The sequence below is a fragment of the Anguilla anguilla genome, chromosome 2, assembly GCF_013347855.1.
Source record: "Anguilla anguilla isolate fAngAng1 chromosome 2, fAngAng1.pri, whole genome shotgun sequence".
In the NCBI taxonomy this organism is placed as follows: Eukaryota; Metazoa; Chordata; class Actinopteri; order Anguilliformes; family Anguillidae; genus Anguilla; species Anguilla anguilla.
This window is the reverse complement of record NC_049202.1, coordinates 21,172,072-21,192,230: the sequence shown is the minus strand read 5'-3', so window position 1 is coordinate 21,192,230 and position 20,159 is coordinate 21,172,072. Positions and strand designations below refer to the sequence as shown.

The 20,159-nt window shown below is 39.7% G+C and overlaps 1 protein-coding gene across 3 annotated transcripts in view; it reads left to right on the top strand.

Moving 5' to 3' along the window:
- The first annotated feature begins 17,882 nt into the window (after positions 1–17,882).
- Positions 17,883–20,159, top strand: part of psme4b (proteasome activator subunit 4b) — a 45,714-nt gene continuing 43,437 nt past the window's right edge. The window contains exon 1 of one of the 3 annotated variants that reach the window (XM_035405882.1): positions 17,883–18,352. In XM_035405882.1, coding sequence (XP_035261773.1) covers positions 18,156–18,352 — 197 coding nt within the window. In that variant the 5' untranslated portion in view covers positions 17,883–18,155. Of the gene's footprint in view, positions 18,353–18,987; positions 19,008–19,042; positions 19,499–20,159 lie in introns of those variants that run through there. The other 2 variants (XM_035405885.1, XM_035405884.1) reach the window with 2 other exon arrangements.

The following is a 20,159-nucleotide window of genomic DNA, read 5'->3' as shown; positions in this document are numbered from 1 at the left end:
GAGAACTAGCATCTAACTGCAGCACAAACCCACATGTGCAAATACCTTACTTATGTGGTACTTTCTTTGTCAGAACAAACAAATATGTACTTTTATGGTGAACAGTCTGTTTATCACCAAAGGGTATGAGAATCTTCTTAAGCTTTGCCACACACCCAAATATCAATTTGGTCATGACTTTGTGTGAGGTCACCTCTCGACCTGACAGGGTTTAACCTGGAACCACAGAACTGAATAGATATATTTAACCTTTCTTCATAAACAAAGCATGACTGAGACCCTGACCACAACCATAATCCTGACCATAACTGCGATAGTAGTCACCCTTATTGTTTAAGGTTCAGATGAATTTGCCTTGAAGGTATTCAAACGGCATGTGGCTAATGATGTTTTATTCACAAGCAACCTAAATACGATGTCATACTGACAGAGGTTTATATGGCTCGGTGGACTGCATTTGCTGTTACGAATGTTTGTATGTTTCATCTGAGTGGACAAGATGGGAGGCCATTCCATTTATAAACGGTGTGTCCCTCCCTTATCTCCATCCACTAGTTTCTGAGTTTTACACCAACTGTCACTTGTCTGACATAAGGAGAAACATACTGTCTGCCCCTGGAGTAGGCGTGGGAAGGGGGGATGACTGCCATTGAAATGGAAACTGTCCTGGCACATCCAAGCGATGTGCCTTCTCATTTATTTTTTCCTATCTGTCTTTCCCCTCTCCCTCACTCTTACTTGCTGTCAATCCCCAAAGAGAAAATCCCCATGCTCGTGAATATCAAATTTATTTTTATTACCGTCCCTTATCCCGTTTTCCCCTTCTCTCTTCCCTCTATTCATCTCCTTGCCAAGTGCTGTAGCCTGTAGGGACAGTCCCAGCATGCACTGGGTCTGTCTGTTTTAGCCAGAAGGCATTTTTGACCCCCCCCCCCCCCCCCCCCCCCCCCCCAACTGTCCCCCAGCCTCCTGGAACAGGACCAGAGCATTGTGCCAATGAGTGAAGTGAGGAAAGACACTAGACCGGAATGAAAAATGGAGTGACAGAAAGAAAGAGAATATTATTGATGGTGCAGGCTTTCGACTTTGAGGTGTCCTAAGGACAGCGGGAAGGGAAGCATTGTAATGGAGACCTAACAGATGATTGACAGTGCTGGGGCTACATCCAAGTACTGTACTGCAGCTCACCTTTTTTTCACTGAATAAAAGTGTGTGTGTGTGTGTGTGTGTTTGATTATTATTGTGGAGCACATGTAAGTTTATCAATGATTGTGTGTGCCTGTATGTGTGTGTATGAGAGAGAGAGAGAGAGAGAGAGAGAGAGAGAGAGAGAGAGAGAGAGAGAGAAGTGAGTGAGAGAGCGAGAGAGAGAGAGCACTCCGAGCTAGAACCCTCAACCATGTAAGACGCAAAAAAGAACAAGGGATTCCATCAGCAAATTCATGGGCTGAAAGAGGGATTTCACAGAGAGAATCGAGCCAGAGACCCATACATTACATAACACCCCCTTTCCTTCTATGGAAAATCTGCTAATAAACTTTAACAACGTGTTTTGTTTGGAGGTCAAGTTGGATTGCAAACCCAGCAATAAAACTGGAGAAAAGTGTAATTACACAGATGAAATTGTGCCGCTTTTATCGATTAATTCAGACTTTATGGTTGCTAAAACGGGGCCCTGTCTATGAAGCCAGAGGAACTAATACTTCCTGCAGCTGGGAGAGCCGCAAAGGGAGAAAGAGGTGTTTCAAGCAGTGCTTTTCTCCCATCCTATTCCATACACTGAGTTTCATGCTGAACTTGGAAAGTGACACAACCCACACCAGAAACAATCAGAAAGAATGCTATAATCCTTTGACACACTGAGTACTGCAGGTGAGAGCAAGTGAGGATGCACCAGAGAGCCGAGATGATAGTTTACATTTTATCTGAAACTCAAAAACAGACATTGCTCATCTTCATTTTTTTACCCCAGAGTCTATTTTCTTCACCTGGAAACATCTAAAACTTATGAAATTCCATTCCTACTTCAGGCAGAGCACTTACTGATGTGAACACCAAACTAAACTTTAAAACATGCATATAGTCACTTTTTTCTACCATAGAAATCTCTCCCTAATGTCTACTGGTGACCTGTGGACTTTGCAACAGCAAAAACCCAAGGAACCCAGACTGAGGGATGAGGCAAATTACATCCTGGTGCTGTGGACTTGGATTCAGAGTCAGCTGATGACATGGCTGAGAATCAAACCTGGGACTACAGGGCCCAATCTGCCACTCAAGAGGTTCTAACGTAAACCATATGTTGCTAATGTGTATTTCTGTCAGGCAGTATCTGGGCAGCTATTCTTACAATTACATATGAAAACTGGTAACTGAGTACTGAAAAAAGTAATAATAATAAATACATAAAATGTTTGGTTAGACAAATCATCACATTTATCAGCCTCCCAAAAAAGGTATTAGTGTCAAATTGTTTAAAAAAACCTTCCTTGGTTTAACATTTAGAAATGCTAAGTGTGTTTTTTGGAGCTTAAAATTTAAGCCAATTAACAAATCAATCATTCAGATTTTACTTCATGTTAATTAGTAGAAATCAGGCCTGCCAAATTACAGTTGATATGAAAACCCTACCGGATATCAGAGCTCCAGGAACAGGATTGGGCAGCCATGGGGTACACAAATGTGGCCTAATGACGTCAAGTGTGCAGCACAGGCGCTGATGACACTGTGACAACAAAGCTCCCAAGGTTTCCCCCCAAGATGTCATTTCCCAGCACTGATTATGTCAACTCAATACCGCCTCATAAATAAACACACCAATAAACAGACAAAGCCCATTCAAAGCCGACCAAGAATGAAATAAACAAAAAACCATAAAAGAAAAAAAGAACTGCTGCAAAAAAAAAAAAAAATTGAGAGAAAAAAACGACCGCCTTTATTGTGTAGATGGTTGCAGAACCCCAAAAATGATCTGTATTGGGAATGGTGGAAAATCTTACCAAAATCTGATATTAATTTTCCACAACATTCACCGCCAAGTCTAAAGTCTTGTCTTACCTCACAGGAGAATAAACTACTCAGAACAGAACCACAATTGGGCTCCAAAGTGCTCAGCACGTTTATTGCACCATAAATTAACTGCATATTTTTTGCAAGTTGGGATGTATTTCTGAAACAAAAATAACTTCATTTCATGATTTACAGAACTAAGTTGCCATACGACCATATATACTAAACAAGGGAACCTTTGAGTGAGAGGGCCTCGAGTGATATTGCCCATTTGTTCATTATTTCTTCCTTCTGAAAATCCTTCTTATGAGATTTTAGACACCTCATCATGACCTGGTTTACACTTCATGGGAGATCACAGAAAACTCCAACAGCGACTGTGTTCCTGTTTGATTTCTGAGAAAGTGAGTATCGGGGAAAGGGGGAGATTTGGCTGCTCGAGGAGCACATGAAGGCCCATATTTGTTACATGAAGAGTGTTGCTGGAGAGCATTGTGGCTATTGTGCAACTAGCCTGTAAGTGTTTGTTTTTATTGAATTTTTTTTATTTTATTCGTTTATTCGTTTTTTATGATTTAAAGGTTAGCCATTTTAGGAGAAAGCTAATTTTTTACTAATCTTAGATACTTAATGCCTCATAAATTTTATTAACCAATGCATTTCTCACCGGGATTTTAAATTCCACATTATGGAATTTTGGCTGATATAATATCCAATGCAATTAACAAATTGGAATTTCCCTATATCTGAACCATATTGACCTGTTTTACCTTGATTTTTAATGTTTTACATGTCCAATTCTGCAAATTTAGTCTGAGATTGCATTCCTCCTAGTTACGCTTTGTGCACCACCTGACCTGACAACCATGTCTACTTATAACTGTTAGGTGCCAGTAGAATGTTGGTAATGTATGGATGATGGTATAGTTATAGCTGTGTAAAAATTATATTACAAATAATTGTTTGTTAGGTTAATATTACACTGATTATAAACAGGCTCTGACTCTGCCAAGTGAGCGTAATGTAATGTGATATAATGGTAACAAGATAAAATGCACTCCGGAGCATTTATAGTACATTCATACCAACGGAGTCCAACATAGACTGCATTACATTACATTTCAAAGTAATTATTTGGCAGGAACTTTTAGCCAGAGCAGCAAACAGTAGTGGAGAAGATCCATGTTATTCTCAGGATTTAAAATTGAGATATAACCAAAAAGAAAGCACAGGCCCAAGACCATCTCCAGATACAACTCAAATTGGATTTGAAAAAATCCAATCCATATCCACTTTCTTGTGTTTGGACTAAAGATATAGGTCACACAAAAGGTTGTGTGAACGAGACTTTAGATTCAGTTAACACCAGAATTTTGGGTTTGAGTTTCTTTTGTCATACGCATGCTTTATAAGCCTCAAACAAAGCAGGTTTGGAGGGCCTGTGGCATGATGTTGGGCAGCGTTGGGGTTCAGGGTCTGTGCAGTGTCAGTGAAGCAGTGGACACAAAACAGACGCACATCCATTTGGCCAAAACATCATCTAATTGGAACCCAAGACTGCATTTGCCACTTTAACGCATGGGCATGATTAACAGCCATTTAACAGTCCTTCTGAACTCCATCCAGTCATTGACGGGATTCACGGAAGGCAGCCATTTTGCCCTGTTACAGGCCTTCCATGTTAAACTCATACCAGGCTGACCACTCTACTAGGCCCACAATGCTCCAGACCTCAATCAGTTTCCTCTCAGTTTCTTTTTACTCGGCACTGGAAACACCACACTCTGCGCTGTTTTTTTGATACTGATTTACGTAAGACACAAAGTACCTACAGCTGCACATTTTGGGCCATCCCATAGGGAAGCAATGTATGAGAGGAGAGCGAGAACACTACAAGTAATTAGGATTTTTTTTAAACAGCAGGAAACCATCTGAAATCTAACAAAACTGAATACTTAAAAAAAAAAATTATGTCTTTGATTTTCAACACCTTTGCCAGGCCTACAGTTTCAAACGGAGAAAAGTAATATGGAAAAAAGTGATCAATGTCACACAGACAAAAAGAAAACAGAATTGACCTAGGCTTATAAATATGCATTTATTGGAGTTTTTATGCGTAGTCAGTGAGTTCAGAAAAAATGACAAGGCCTAAGACAAACAGCTATAATTATTTCTGCGCTAGCAAAGCATGAAATGCATTTCAACAGTCGTCTCTCTCATTTACACAGCTGTGTTTTTATAGCACTGAAGCAGTTCACAGTTTTGGGCTGTAGTAGCCTCCAGGGTACAGATGACTTTCCATTAACACTTTAGATATTTACATTAATTATCATGAACAAATCATGGAATAATATATTTGCACATCGTTAAATACAGCAATATATACGAACTAGTTCACTTTCAGTAGGTTTTTAAAAAAAGTGTGTTAATGGGTGCTAATGTTGAGAGGCGTTTCTCAGTTTTAGTGTGTTTTCAATTGTTCCAGACAGTTTTTGGGTGTAATGAAGGATATTTTATATATCTGCAGAGGTTTGATGACCTTCTCGATTTACAATTGTACTGGAAGTACTGAGGCAGGAATGGGTTTGTGGTTTAAAGTAAGTTTATATACTTTAAGTAAGTCCAAAGCAGCTTGTACAGAGACATTATGTTTCCAAGAGCTACACATAAGAACAAATTACTTTTATAGCATTCATTCACAATTCAAGCATAAAAAATGTTTTTTTCTTTCCCTTTTTTGTGGGGGGGGGGGGGGGGGGGGGGGTATTTTTTTTCCTTCTCAGTTCATAAGCGTCACAAGCTCTTGCCTGTGTTCTTGCATACCTAACATTAACCAGACAAGTTACAAATTGAAACTGAAGTTATGAAACAGATGAGTATTTCATCTTCACTGCTGAACCCTATTTATTTGAGCCTGAATCTACAGATGAGGTGTTGCAACAGTTAGGGATGGTGAACTGAGCTGAAATACCATTTGAGGATAACTAGCCATATTTTCAATAGATCCGGGTTGTCTAAAGGTAGTTAAAAGTGATATGAAGACATTTTTGCATGTTGAGATTGCACAAGCAGGAACCGTTCTCAGTTCAGTCAATTTGTGGCACTTCAACAGTGTAGTGCTGTTGAAACAGGAAGCTGTGCCACTTCCCTCCCTGAATGCAAGGGTCTCAGGCTGAATGCATCGTTGGAAATTGGTTCCAACCAAACATGAGAATAAACCATGATTTAAAAAAGGGTAATATGCACATGTATAAAAAAGGGAAAAGATCCCTGTACAAGCTGCTTTGTAGTTTACTGAACTGTGTTTTCTCGCGCCAGCAGGTAAATTTTTAAAATATCCTCCATCGTACACAAAAATTATCGAGACCAATCGAAAACATCTAAAACTGAAATGATTTCCATTATTTTCTATCCGTTTTAACCACCCCCCAGATTTTACCAAAGTGTATAAAGGTATGCCCAGCTCATGGATGCAACTGGTCAATAAACAACATACTGCAATTGAATGTCATGGTGCATAGCAATCATTTTTAGAGTTACTCTAAAAATGATTGCTATGCAGCACGACATTTAGTGAAGTGCATTTGATATCATTAATGATTTGAAAGTACATTAGTTCATTGTCTTTAAGCATTACTTCAATTACTTAAATAATGCCCCCAATACCACATTTGAGAATCAAATCTGCAAACTCTTGGTTACAAGCCCAGATCCTGAACCCCTGATGCACACCTCAGTACATCTCTAATAAGGGGTGCAGCCCTGACAAAAATTGTTCCACTTCACCTCTGTGAATCATGGGCACACACATTTTTGGCCAGGGTGTCTGGTGGTGGCAAGGACCTCAGCTTTCTCTTCAAAGCACTGGGTCTTGCCCCATACTCTTGTTAGGTGGTGTGAAAAGCGATGAGCCAAAAGTAGATGCAAAACAAAGAAAAGTGTGGAAAAAGAGAAGGAATTAAAAACCAAAGTAAAAGAAGACAAATTTATCTTCCACGTGTCTTATCCAAAACCTCAAGCCTCAAACAACCAAAGGGAAAACATCTGAGCTGTACCAAAGAACCACTCTCACAGGTTGAACTACACCACCTGTCAGGTCAGAAGAAGAGGCCATCGCAATCAAGTAGCCTATGTAGAAAGAGGGCTTAGCGAATGAATTTTAGAACGTAGCATTTAGCCATAATGTAGAATCTAGATAGAATTAAGGCACACATTTTCATAATTTTTCGGCAAACAATAATAAAGATTGATTTAACTTTAGCCAGTATGTTTGTTGGTCATTAAAGAAAATGTAACAGCGAGAAAAACTTCATTGTTCAATCCAACAAGGAAACTTGCTAACTTACTTCATAAATGTGTATGAGAAAGTAGAACATGGAGAACAGGGATAGCATCCTACAATTATTTCACTGGAAAAATTTGTTGTTTTCATGTATGCATTTTCATCATATTTTTTGACTGCATAGGCATTACCAATTAACTATGTGAAGGAAAAACAGGCAACCTGCAAATATCCCACTGACTCCCATTCAAACCACAGTACTACTGCCTCTGCCTATTGAAAATATGGGAGCAAAACATTCTGCCTATTGAATGAGCCTGGAGAGACTGACGCAAAAGCAAAACAAATGGTCACAAGCCAAACCTGCGTTGAGTTATGGAGTTTAAGGAAAAAATTAGAGAGGAACTTGCTTTCAGTAATCTCAATTTGTCAAAAGATTGGCTGCCAAACAACAACCACACAAGATGGAGCCCTGGGATTGTGAGTGAGCGAGGCCTCCTGCTTTAAGGGATCATGGAGAAATTATCTAAATATAAATGTGCATGAGACAAGAGTACACCTCAAACGATAAATGCGATGAGGAACCAGGGCTGCCATCAGGAAGGACCAGATGCATTGTCCAAGGTGCTGGAGGAGGGTGCTCTGTGAACTTGTGGTAAATATTTTTTTATTTTATAGATACATGTGAAACAGGTACAAATGGTAATTTTCTACTTTACCAATATGCCATGGGTCAACTATCAATGCTAATGCTACCTATTTTGTCAAAAAGGTACAGTCTGCAAGTAGGCTGGTTCACCAGACCCCAACTGTGGTCTCACAATAGAAGTCTGGGGCGCAAAACCGAAAGACAGCAGGATATTGATAATGCAAGGTAGCTCATGGCCAGATATCTGAAGACAGATAAGCAGAAGGATCAAGCAGCAAACTTGGTCTTGTTGCTAGCTAGGGGTCAGGAGTAAGAGGAACAAGGAGAGAATAAGATAGACAAGACTACTTTTGCCCATTGAGATCAATTAGCATTAGGCTAGCTAGCCTCGCACTAATTCACAGGCATCGGTCATGTCCAGTATTTACTCCCAGTCTGTAAAACATAAACTATTAAACTATTAAGACAAACAAAAACAAAAAAATATATATAAGTAGCCTGCATGTAGTCTACTAGCCAAATACACAGCTCCTCTGCAGATATATGTGTGTGCCAAGCGATGAGCCGCTAGGGGAGATAGGAGGAGGAGGAAGTGAGGTTGAGTGGCCAGGGAGAGGAGAGAGTAGGGAGCTCAGCAGCAGAGTCAGAGCAGCTGCAGAATCTGCTGGTGAAGAACAGTAATCAGCCTAATGACTGCCTGTTGATAATCTGCATGCATAAAGGAGTGGGCATGTATATACTTACTGTATTTGCCATTATAAAGATGTGTATGGGGCAGTAATTTGATGCATTCTGTTCCGTGTGTGTGTGACCACTGCGGTGTGTTGGATTGGGGGCTGTTGGGAAGTCGGGGGGTGCGGGTGCACACAGAAAAACATTTCTCCCGGGTATGGGAATTTCCCCCAGCAAATTTCGTTGAGGAACGATAACCTTTCATGGTCATCAAGGAATTTTAAAACTGAAAAGGTTGATTTTGATTTATAACATAAGCTCCCCCCCAAAAAAACTGCGGCTGTGAATATCTTCCTGGTTACGGCGCGTCTGTGTTCCAGACGGTGTTTAACCATGAAGCGACCAGAGCAGCTGCGACTCACAGCCCAATGTTCTGAGCGCTCGTGGCGGGTGGAAACCTCAGGAATGTACATTCTCTGTGTGGAAAATGGGATTGCATGAAAGCTGATGATCTAGTGGAATATGGGCTTGACACCACCTCCGTCTGGCCAATGCTGCAATTACTAGGGAAGCGAGGAGGGGGATGAACTTTACATCTTGGTTTAATCACATTTTCAGTCACTTGTCTCATAATAATGTGGAGGTGGTTCTGTCATATTACAAAATTACTGGAGCTTAATGAATACATTTGTCTACATAGTAGATTATACACACACATGGAAATATACACAGTATTACACACTTACACAAACACACACACACACACACACACCTTAACACTTGAAAGAGTCGATAACAACAGCGCAGCAAAGAAACAACCTTTTCATCTTATTCTCCATTTCCACTTCCTTTGAAATAAAAGCTTATTTAAGTATTAAATAAGCTTTTAAATCATATTTAATACTGAAGTATGCTAGTTTTGGATCTGAAGCACCTTCACACCCTAGGGAAGAATGAAATGAAAATATTAACTGCACAAATACATTTCACTGGGATGCATCCGGGGCAGAGATCAGAAAGGGGGGTGTGAATATGGGACGGGAGATGTTTTGCACATACTACCCCTCAGCAATGATACTGCATGTGGGGGTTGGGCGGTGGGTGTGAACAATTCTACAATAAACGGCATGGTCCAACATTCACTTTCTGAGTGCCTGTACCCACTTGTGTACTTTCTTAAAAAAAATTCTTTGCTCCTTATCTTTATACTTCTGTGGGGGAGGGGGCATAAAATATCCACAAAACAACTAAAACAGTTGCACACACAGTTTGCGGATGCAAAGCGATGTATCTGACAGGATTGGCAATATTCCCTTGATGAGAGGATCAGCTGAGAAAATGCAATGACATCACATCTCAGATGACATCACTATTGATTTCCCCAGCAGATGAGACCAGCACAGCTTTGCAGACAGATATTTCATGAGGTAAGTTTAGGTTACACGCATAATCCAATAGTAGATGGAGGCTAAACTGGGAGTTCAACCCAGAAACATCTGGTTAGGGCAATTCAGCAGTTGGACTGTTTGAAATATTGAGCTAGGGAAATTGAATGATTGACTCAGTCAGTACAGGTCTTGAGCAGAAACATTTACGAAGGCTAGGCCAGCAGAGAACAATGATGAAGCTTTCAGTGTTTCATCTTCAGCCATAACCGAACCTAATTGGTGATTCATTATTGAACCTGATTTGGCTCATATGTGGGGTTTTTTCACATTTTTTGATTGACTGTGGAAAATGTCCATTATGAAACACAGTGTGACAACCAGTGTGTTAAGCCCAATCTGCACATATAGAGATCGATTGATTGATTTGACTGAATATACATTTTCACTGTTTACTGACCATTTTTTTCAGATACAGATTGCAATCATTGTATTAAAACTGCATTCATTCAGGGACAAAATCATTGGCCAGGCCTGCCTGCTCCCTGGTGACATGAGAGAGCAAGGCTTTATTAATGCTTTTATGTACTCCTTGCACTCTCAACAGCTTACTGATTTCAACTAAACATTATGCTGCTGTGAAGCCAAAAGTATTTTTATTGGTTCATATTGATCATGTGAATCAGAGCTGATGCCATATGGTAACGTTGTTACCGGCTACTGAAGTCTCACGTTCCCCTACTTTTGACTGCATGGGAAAATGGACATTAGTCCACAAAGGGATTCTAAATTCTAATGACTGAAGCTTGTTAACAGATGCAGGAGAGAAGAAAGCAGGATTCTGTTAGAGAGAATGAAATATTTTTAATGAGACGTTGACGGTAGAGCCACTGTTTTAATGGACAATTGAATTTAAACTTCTGCTGCCCCCTGGTGGAAGTGAGTGTGTACAATGCCTGCAGTTCTCGCGTACAGGACCAAAACTCCTATGCCCAATTTTTTTGCATCAAGCACACAACACATTTCTGACTTTAAAGCTGTCAGGGAAAATGTCTCTTTCTAGACACAAGATGAAATGGCAAGCAGACAATCCTGGGAACTCAGAAATGTTGTCACCCTGACTGTACTTCATCACAATTCCCCAACCTCCATTCCTCTTCCTGTACCCATTGACCTTAAATCAACCTCATTCTCCTAAATTGCACAGCATATATCCCAGCTTCCCCAAACACCCATAACTGCCACTGCTCGCTGTTACCCAGTAAATCCCTAACAACCCTAACTTCCATAAAACCTACTGCTCCCTGTTACCCCCTAAAACACTGATAACCCAAACTTCCATAAACTCTAGTGCTCCCTGTCACCCCCTAAATCCACTTATTGTTCTCCCACACCCTCAATTGCCCTTTCCTATGCCCCTACCTGGCCAGTTTCTCGCTCCCTCTGCCTCTCTACTGCTAAGTGTTTTAGTGAAGAATGGATAAGAGCTCACAGGTTGTCCTGTTCCAGAAGCCACATTGCCTAAGCAGACAGCAGAGGGGGAAAATATATTGCATAAATACATCAATACTAATAAATCAGTAAATAAGAGCAGGTGTTTGGGAAGCCAGTTGGAGGGATTAATAGATGTGCTCACATTTGGATTCTTCATTGATGCATTAATCATGGTTCCTGAGTCTTCTCAATGTCATCCCTGTCTTCCTGAAAATATGTGCAGAATCTGTTTTGGCTTTGCTGTATTTCAACCCAGTCTTGTGCATGCAAGAGCAGAGAGTAGACAGTCAAGGTACTAACCGTATCTCAGACGTTGCATCGTTTATGTGTCAAACATTCCATTTGGGTCAACACATGCACATACTTACGCACGCACACAAACTCAAGGAAATACACTCTCATTGGGAAAATATGCAAGCTGTCTAAGGCATAATTTTATACCCTCGCTTGGAAAAGTGATGTGGAAAATGTTGAAGTGGGAGGAGGTTCAGTGCTGTGATGTCACTGCAAAGTTTCAGCAATGTTATGAGAAAGGTGAAAGATTAAGGAGTTACACACAGAGACTAGTTAAAGACAGTCATTCTAGAAGCAGGAGCCTGTACAGTTTTCTTTCTGGATTTATGTGATTATTTTAACGTTATTGTACATACAGGTACTGAACAAGAAATTGAAACATCAATGCAAATCTCTAATTGGTTCAAATGTTCTACTTATCTGCAGTTGCTTACCTGTTTTGCATTGCAGTGTGACATCACAATCCGAAAGTGTGCACTTCTACTTCTGCCCATTGTTGACGTTTGCTGATGATGTCTTTCCCTTGGAGTTATGTCCTAATATACTGCTGCTTGTTGTCTTGGTCTTGAAGCTCCTGCCAAATGTGCCCCGACAATTGCCCCTCTTTCTACAGAGGTCTCCTCTTGCAGCCATGACTACAGACAACCAGGTCTGTCCAGCGTTACATGATCCAATGCATCCTGGGATGTTATATGGTTAATTAACACCTGTGTGGCTGCCTCCACTTTGTATATTCTTACTGTCTTTCACTCACCCAGGTGTTTCCTTTTCTGTTCACCATATGTTCTACAATAATGATATCATTATTTGTAAAAGACGCGTTGGGTCTTCTATTCATCGGTGAGGGCAAACATTTTCTTGCATTTTAGCAGAAAAATGTAGAGTAGAACCACAGAGATGCAAACCTCAGAGTTATGGACTGACCGGTCAACCCAATTGGACATGAAACCAGAAATAGCATACGCACTGAAACCCCATAGCATCCTGTAGTTTTTTCATAGTATCCAGACAAAGTCCCAGAGCTCCTGTGTCAGCCTGGCCCAGGTTGTGTAACATGATCGTCATCAGCCCAGAAAGACCACAGCTACCCCCATAAATAACCATCATGAGCATTAAACCTACATCACCAGATGCCATCAATCAATACTTGTCTCTGGAAAAAATGGGATGCATTATGTATAACCACATATTTTCCAAATGGAATAAATAAATAAATGAATAAATAAATAAATAAAAGAAAAATTCCTTTTTGGGTCTGGGTCCTTCCTTTTCATCTTGTTCCAATGCATTGCCTGGCAGAGGTTTCAGAGGAAGAGATAATGAAGGGTGAGTATTTCTTGGTTCTTGGAAATTTACGTTCAAGTCACGCACTGCCTCACTCATAATACCAGAAAACCCTTACTCACAACTTACAAAAAGTCCAACACCTGGCATATGACCTTCTCCACTGTGGCTGACAGGACATATAATGAAGGCATGTGTCAGAAGTGTAATGAAAAAAAGCACAGGAACAGAATGGCAAGCATCGAGGATTCGAGCATACCACCGTTAGTGTTTTCTGTGAAATGTTTTAGTGAAAACAGCTGGGTCTATATATAGCATAGATATTAGGGGTGTGTGGAGACAACACTCAGTAGCTGTATCTGTTCAACCAACAAATTAATGTGTACCTGCACTCGGAATGTGGAAGTTCCGACGGACTTTCTTTAGGAGTTCTTTAGTCTTGCACTGTTAATTTAAAAAAAAATGATTCTGTTAATGTGTCTGCCAAACACTTATTTTATTGTGCCTAATAAAATATCAAAGTTCTGCAAATCTTATTTTCCAAATTTTTCCTAGATACCATTTGTTAATATCTGGACGAAAAAATAGGTATTTTATAGGTGTGTACTTCCAGTTTAGGGTAGTCAGGTTTGGATATACCCGAGACACATGATGTCTGTAACCATAAACATTCTGATATTCTGTTCTTTGTCATCCCAATTAGCATCTTTGTGCATTATGAATCTGTATATTTAGGAATTAAGTAATTGTGCTGTAAATAAGTCTGTTTTCACACTGTACCATTCTTATGTCAGAATGCTGAAGGCAAGCAGAGCTGAGTTTCCTTTATTATTATTATTATTTGTTGTTGTTGTTAATATTGTTATTATAAATAATAATATCTATATATATTTTATTTTATTCCCAAAACAGACACCACCTGGAAAAAAACTTTGCTGCTGTCTGGAGGTATTTATTGGCCAGCAGGGGGCAGTCTTCCCTCTGGAACAAATACAAATCCAACGCCCCGGCACAGTTATGCGGCCAGCGTGCTGCCATTTTTCGGCTAAGACATTAAACCGGAGTCCTGACTCAGCAAGATAATTAAAGGTCCCATGGCACTTTTCTTAAAAAATAACGGTGCTAACTGGACAAATTTTGGGAAAAGAAAAGAAAACTGGTCTTCACATCAGGCTATTGCTTCATCTAATCATCCACCCACATAAGAGTGGATGATGGGTGGCTGGCTGCAATCATACAAATGCTCCCCTTGGGTTTGTCATTCTGTCCCTGTATTCCGCAGTTCATGTTTATTCTGTAATATTCATCGATCCATGGATTTGTTTTTTTTTCCCCCATAGAACCATACATCTGTGTACACAAACAGCACCTCTTATCAGTAACCCTCCATGCTGGATAAACAAATGCAATTGAACAAAATCCTCATTTAGAAACATGTGGCTAACATCATTTATGGACTACACTCAAGAGAAGTTCACCACATTCCTGTGGTTCTGTGGGCTCCTGTGGATTTTGTTCGTACACTGTGCCTTTGCATTCTCAACTTACTTTGATTCACATGGATATGAGTTCAAATGAGAATGGAGTTCTCAGCTGACTTACTTGATTCAAAACTAAATTTCTTAACTAAATATTAATTCAGAGACTTGGGTACTGGATGATAAAGAGGGTTTTAACAGGTTTTAGATATTTTTTTTAAATTGCTTTGTCAGATCTCAATTTCACAGAACAAACAAATGAGATGCTGCAAAGTTTTTTAAGAAACTTTTTTTTTTTGTTGAAAGAACTACTTCTTTGAAAAGACTGAACGTCAACTTTTAACATTGTACGTTTATTCTCTTGGCCACTTATTAAGTATGCTAGACATTGCAACCACTAGGCAAAAACTTTTTTGATGCAGCCGGAATAAATTTTGATCACAATGTAAGGATTATGAACGTGCAACTTAGCTTGCACTTGCAAATAACGTTTTTTGTACCTACTTGGTCTCACTTATTATTAATTGTATCTGGCACTAAATAGGCCTATATCATTAGGTAAAATTTATGTCAAAAAGAATTTATGGCTGGGGACGTAACACACTCATTACACTTTATGAATCATATGCTGATGCCAAGCAACATATTCAGACCCAAAGTGAATATAAAGTGAGGCCATGAAAGAGCCTCTTTCTTACAAATATGAATCAAGAGAAAATTGAGGCAGAGACCAGGTCCACCAAAGGCAGCCAAAAGTTTACTTAAACTTTCCACATTCATTTCTTTCCTGGGAGCCCTTCCACAAAGCCTCTGCAAAAGTTTCGATTTTCGCCAGCCAGGTGGTTAAGGGAGGTATTGCAACTCCATTAAAAATCATGGCAAAAAGCAAGATTCCTCCTTGAAACCTATTGTAAATTTAAAATTTACACTGGCATGAAAATATTATTTTAGGAAATATAATGTAATAATTTATATTATTTTTACAGCTCTGAATTTTTTATTTTTTTATTTTTTACAATACCAAGTTTTTATCCAGGGGATTTTTTTTTTTTCAAATCTCACAGGTTGATGCACACATTTGTGTGTACCTGGCATGCACCCACCAGAAATAGCTCTGCTGTGGAAAGAGCAGATATCCTTACCTTGTAGCTACATGAACAGAAGGTTGCATGAGTCCTTCTTCAATCCATCCATCCATCCATCCATTAGTTATGCTCGCTTATTCCTGGTCAGGGTTGCAGGGGATGCGGGAGCCTAGCCCAGAGTGCATTGAGCGAGAGGCAGGAATAAACCCTGGACAGGTTCCATGGTCATAAGTATTCTGATGAAACTGTTTTGATTTCACTATTGCCTTTATCACTTTAAATGTTGGTCCATCTGGCAAAGTCACTGCACATGTACAGTATATAAGTGTATAGTATAGTAATAAGTACAGTATATAAATATATAGTTCACTGCGTGAACTGAACTGTATCATTGGCCATAAATAGCTGTACAAAATGAATATTGTACCTTATCGAACCTGTGTTTTGTAGCTGTTCCATGATATGCACTTTTGTGCGTCACTTTGGATAAAAGCATCTGCTAAATAAATGTAATGTAATGTAATGTATAGTATGTGTGTGTGCACCCACACGTTATCAAATGTAGTATTGTAAGTGAATGTTTCTCCTATGATTAGCTCTAGCTGTCCTATAGCACAGCAGTGCAGCCTGCAGTGCAAAACAAGCAAATATAAATAAATAAATAAATACATAGTTCCTGGATTGCAGGAGGCATGTTCATCCCTTGAAATATGGGATCCAGACATGGAAAGAAAAGACATGACCACATGAATGTGTTGTTATTCTGGAAGACCAAAATCTAGCTTCTTTAAAACAGCTAAACCATCAATCATGCACATGCAAAAGAAATTGAGTGAGGTTAGTACCAAAGACTAACATACCATAAGTATCCTCTCTCTTAACAGATTTATAAGTTAATCACCCATCCCTTATTGGACTAACTGAGAGCTAAAGAAATCTAATAACGATTGCTTAAGGGCAAGTTCCAGAAACCCTACTGGATTAAGGCTAGACAGGAAGCATGTTCTCTGCGCCACAGCTGACGCACGACACACAACTGACAAGAAGGAGATGTGGAATTAGAAGGGCAAGATGGCAAACCAGCTTCTTGGAGTTCAATGTTAAGGCATCCCAGGCTAATAGAGGATGTACTTTCAGGGAGTATCAGTCCATCAAGGCCAAATCAATTAATAGTACCGCTGATAGAGAAAGACTAGCAGTCACAGCTTTCATGCAAAGGTCTCCAACACCACACCAATCACATCAAGCAGAATGACGTCACTAACCACAAAGGCCTGCAGTGGTATGTAAAGAGGTCAGACTATAGCCATGTAAAGAGGTCAGCTCCTTTTTAGCCATGCAACCACACACAAAGAGGAGCCTAAGAGTGATTACAGGGGAGATTATGATACAAAATAGATTATTGGAAGTAGACAAGGGAACAGATCAACCAATCACACCCACCCCCCTCCATTCACTCATTCAAAAGACTTCTAGGGAAAAAAAATGACTGCTCACAGATTCAGGGATTTTAATTAGGCAATGTTTTTAAGGATGTGGATAGAGCCCATAAAAGGATCAAAGATTGTTGCAGCCAATTAAAGCAGAAAAATAATTAATATGGTAAAAACTTGGCTTTTGAAAATAAATAAATAAATAAATAGTGAGAGCAAAATTATGTCTGATTTGAATCCTAGTTACACCATTTAATAATGCACTAGACCAGAATTGAAATGTCTCTCACATCATGTAAAATATGACACTGGTGAACCTGAGGATTGGTGAAGCAGGTAACCACCATATTTCTTATAGGCTATCCCTTGTACGGAAAGCAGACTGCCCTTCAAGACAAGAACAGTCAAACCACATCGGATCAGGTACCAGAAAAGGATCTCAAATAGATTTAATGGGATCTTGTTAGTGTAAGCGCTAGGGACAGCCCTAACAGAAAGAAGGTCAAGGTGCTCCACAGGCAAACCATAATAGCCTACAACACAGAGGTCTCTGGGCATTGTAGTTCTATTGGAAACTGGGGCACCAGCTGAAGTCACGTATTGTTTCACGTATCATTGTTTACTGCCCCATTACAGAATACATACCCTCTGAGAATCCGGAAGAATTTATGCACATTTAAACATATAAAAATGGCATAACTTTCTTGAGGAATCCCAATATTATTCTCCACCACGGATAATTTTAAGTAATGGCGGACATGACGACACATGTGACGGAGGGGCGGGAATGTAACGTAAATGCGTGTGTATGGCAGGATTGAGAAAGCATGTGTTCATAGTGTGTGTGTGTGTTGTCAGGCTAATTGAGTATGAGCGAATGTGTGGGTGTGTGACCGTTCAGGTCAGAAGAGTCTGAGCTGTCATGCTACTAGTCGCCTGACAAGTTAACTGCATAATTAACAATTACGAGAATCACGAAATATGCCAAAAGTAGATTCAACAAAATAGGTGTCAAAAATATTGGAACGTTGCTTACGAACTGAGCGAGTGTCCGCTAACAAAGATAAATTAACTCTTGGGGAACTGTAATATGAGAAAGGACGCGACTGGGACATTAGGTTTTGTCCCTCAAAAAGACATTGTCTATAATAAACTTCTTCCTTACGCGGACAAATTAGATGAAGAGTCGAATGAAATTCTGGGCCAAATCAAGGGTAACTTGGCCCTGGCGTTACAGGTCCGGGAGTTATGGCCCGGAGTTCTGTTTTGGACCAGGAAACTTTCTACGTGAGTACATGCGTTTTAGCCGGTTAGTAGCCTGGGTACAGTTAGTTGTCGACTTGACCCAGAAATGATTAGGCTACTCCTAGCTAGTTGTCTAAATATTAATTTATCTAGCCAGCAACCTTAATTTAGCAATAGTCGATTAGAACAGTTTTGGGTAGATTATTATTATTTATTTTTTTAATTTTCTGATTAATGCGTATTTTAAATTTTGTTTAGCCTTGTTAAATAGCAAACCGATTTTATCAGTCTATATAGATCGCGTCAAATAGGCATTGGTTAAAAAAAATAAAAAAGCTACGTTTCTAGTATGTTCGCTAGCTTTCCGTTTTCGTACAGTTTATGTAATGTCACCTGTCAGGCAATTGTCTTTCTGGAAAGGTCCAATTGGGTTACTGTTTGTGCGTTAACAAAACTGACACGGCGTAAGAAGCCACAACAACTTGCTAACCTCATGTGAAATCATCCGGGTGAAGGATTTTCAGTAACTTTGTCTTGTATTGCCCAGCTGCATTTTGCAATCTCTTGTTTACTAAGCATAGTGACGCTATTGAGTCACCTGCAAACTGTTTTAGCTCGTTTTAGCTCGCGTAAACTGGGATGAGTACGCAGATCTGGCTCTGTACCTTCTGAAATGACGAATGACGGAACCGCTACTGTAAGCATTTCAATTTGACACAGCATCACACAACATCGGCGTTCTGCTTAGATTTAAACCATAACGTTTCGTCATCGGTATCACATTATAGAATACAGTCCAAAAGTTTTACCGTCCAAAATGATTTTTAGATGTGTATGTTCGCTAGCTTTCCGTTTTCGTACAGTTTATGTAATGTCACCTGTCCGGCAATTGTCTTTCTGGAAAGGTCCAATTGGGTTACTGTTTGTGCGTTAACAAAACTGACACGGCGTAAGAAGCCACAACAATTTGCTAACCTCATGTGAAATCATCCGGGTGAAGGATTTTCAGTAACAAGAACTTTGTCTTGTATTGCCCAGCTGTATTTTGCAATCTCTTGTTTACTAAGCATAGTGACGCTATTGAGTCACATGCAAAATGTTTTAGCTCGTTTTAGCTCGCGTAAGCTGGGATGAGTACGCAGATCTGGCTCTGTACCTTCTGAAATGACGAATGACGGAACCGCTACTGTAAGCATTTCAATTTCACACAGCATCACACAACATCGGCGTTCTGCTTAGATTTAAACCATAACGTTTCGTCGTCGGTATCACGTTATAGAATACAGTCTAAAAGTTTTACCGTCCAAAATGATTTTTAGATTTGATGTAAAAAGCATTGGAGCTCGTCGGGTACTGTTTTCTACGTCATGATTATCAACGCGCCCTATTAGTGTGTGTGTGGCTGCGTGTGTATCCTATAATTCTGAACGTAATTTTGAACTACGCTGAGCTTTCCACCCATTATGTTAAATTATGTACTGCCATATTGCCATGGACAGACAGATTTACAGTTAGCCTACATGTATTTGAAATGTGTAATCTGTATTTTATCAGTTTGGAAAACTAATATTTTGTATCATGGTACTTCAGAAAGTGATCCTTTGCTTTCCCTTCCATGTGTGCCATCTCTATTCATGATGACGTAGGTTCATTTCGCTAGCTTCCATCTGACATACGCCATATGGCCACTATGAATGGCTGTGGGAAACCCTAAAATCAACACAATAGGCTCAAATTATTGTTTGACATTACATATAAAAATGAAATGCCTTTATTGTGCCCTGGTGCTATATGCAGTATTAAGACATATTTGCATTTATTATTAGTGTTGTTGGCGACAGAGGGAATC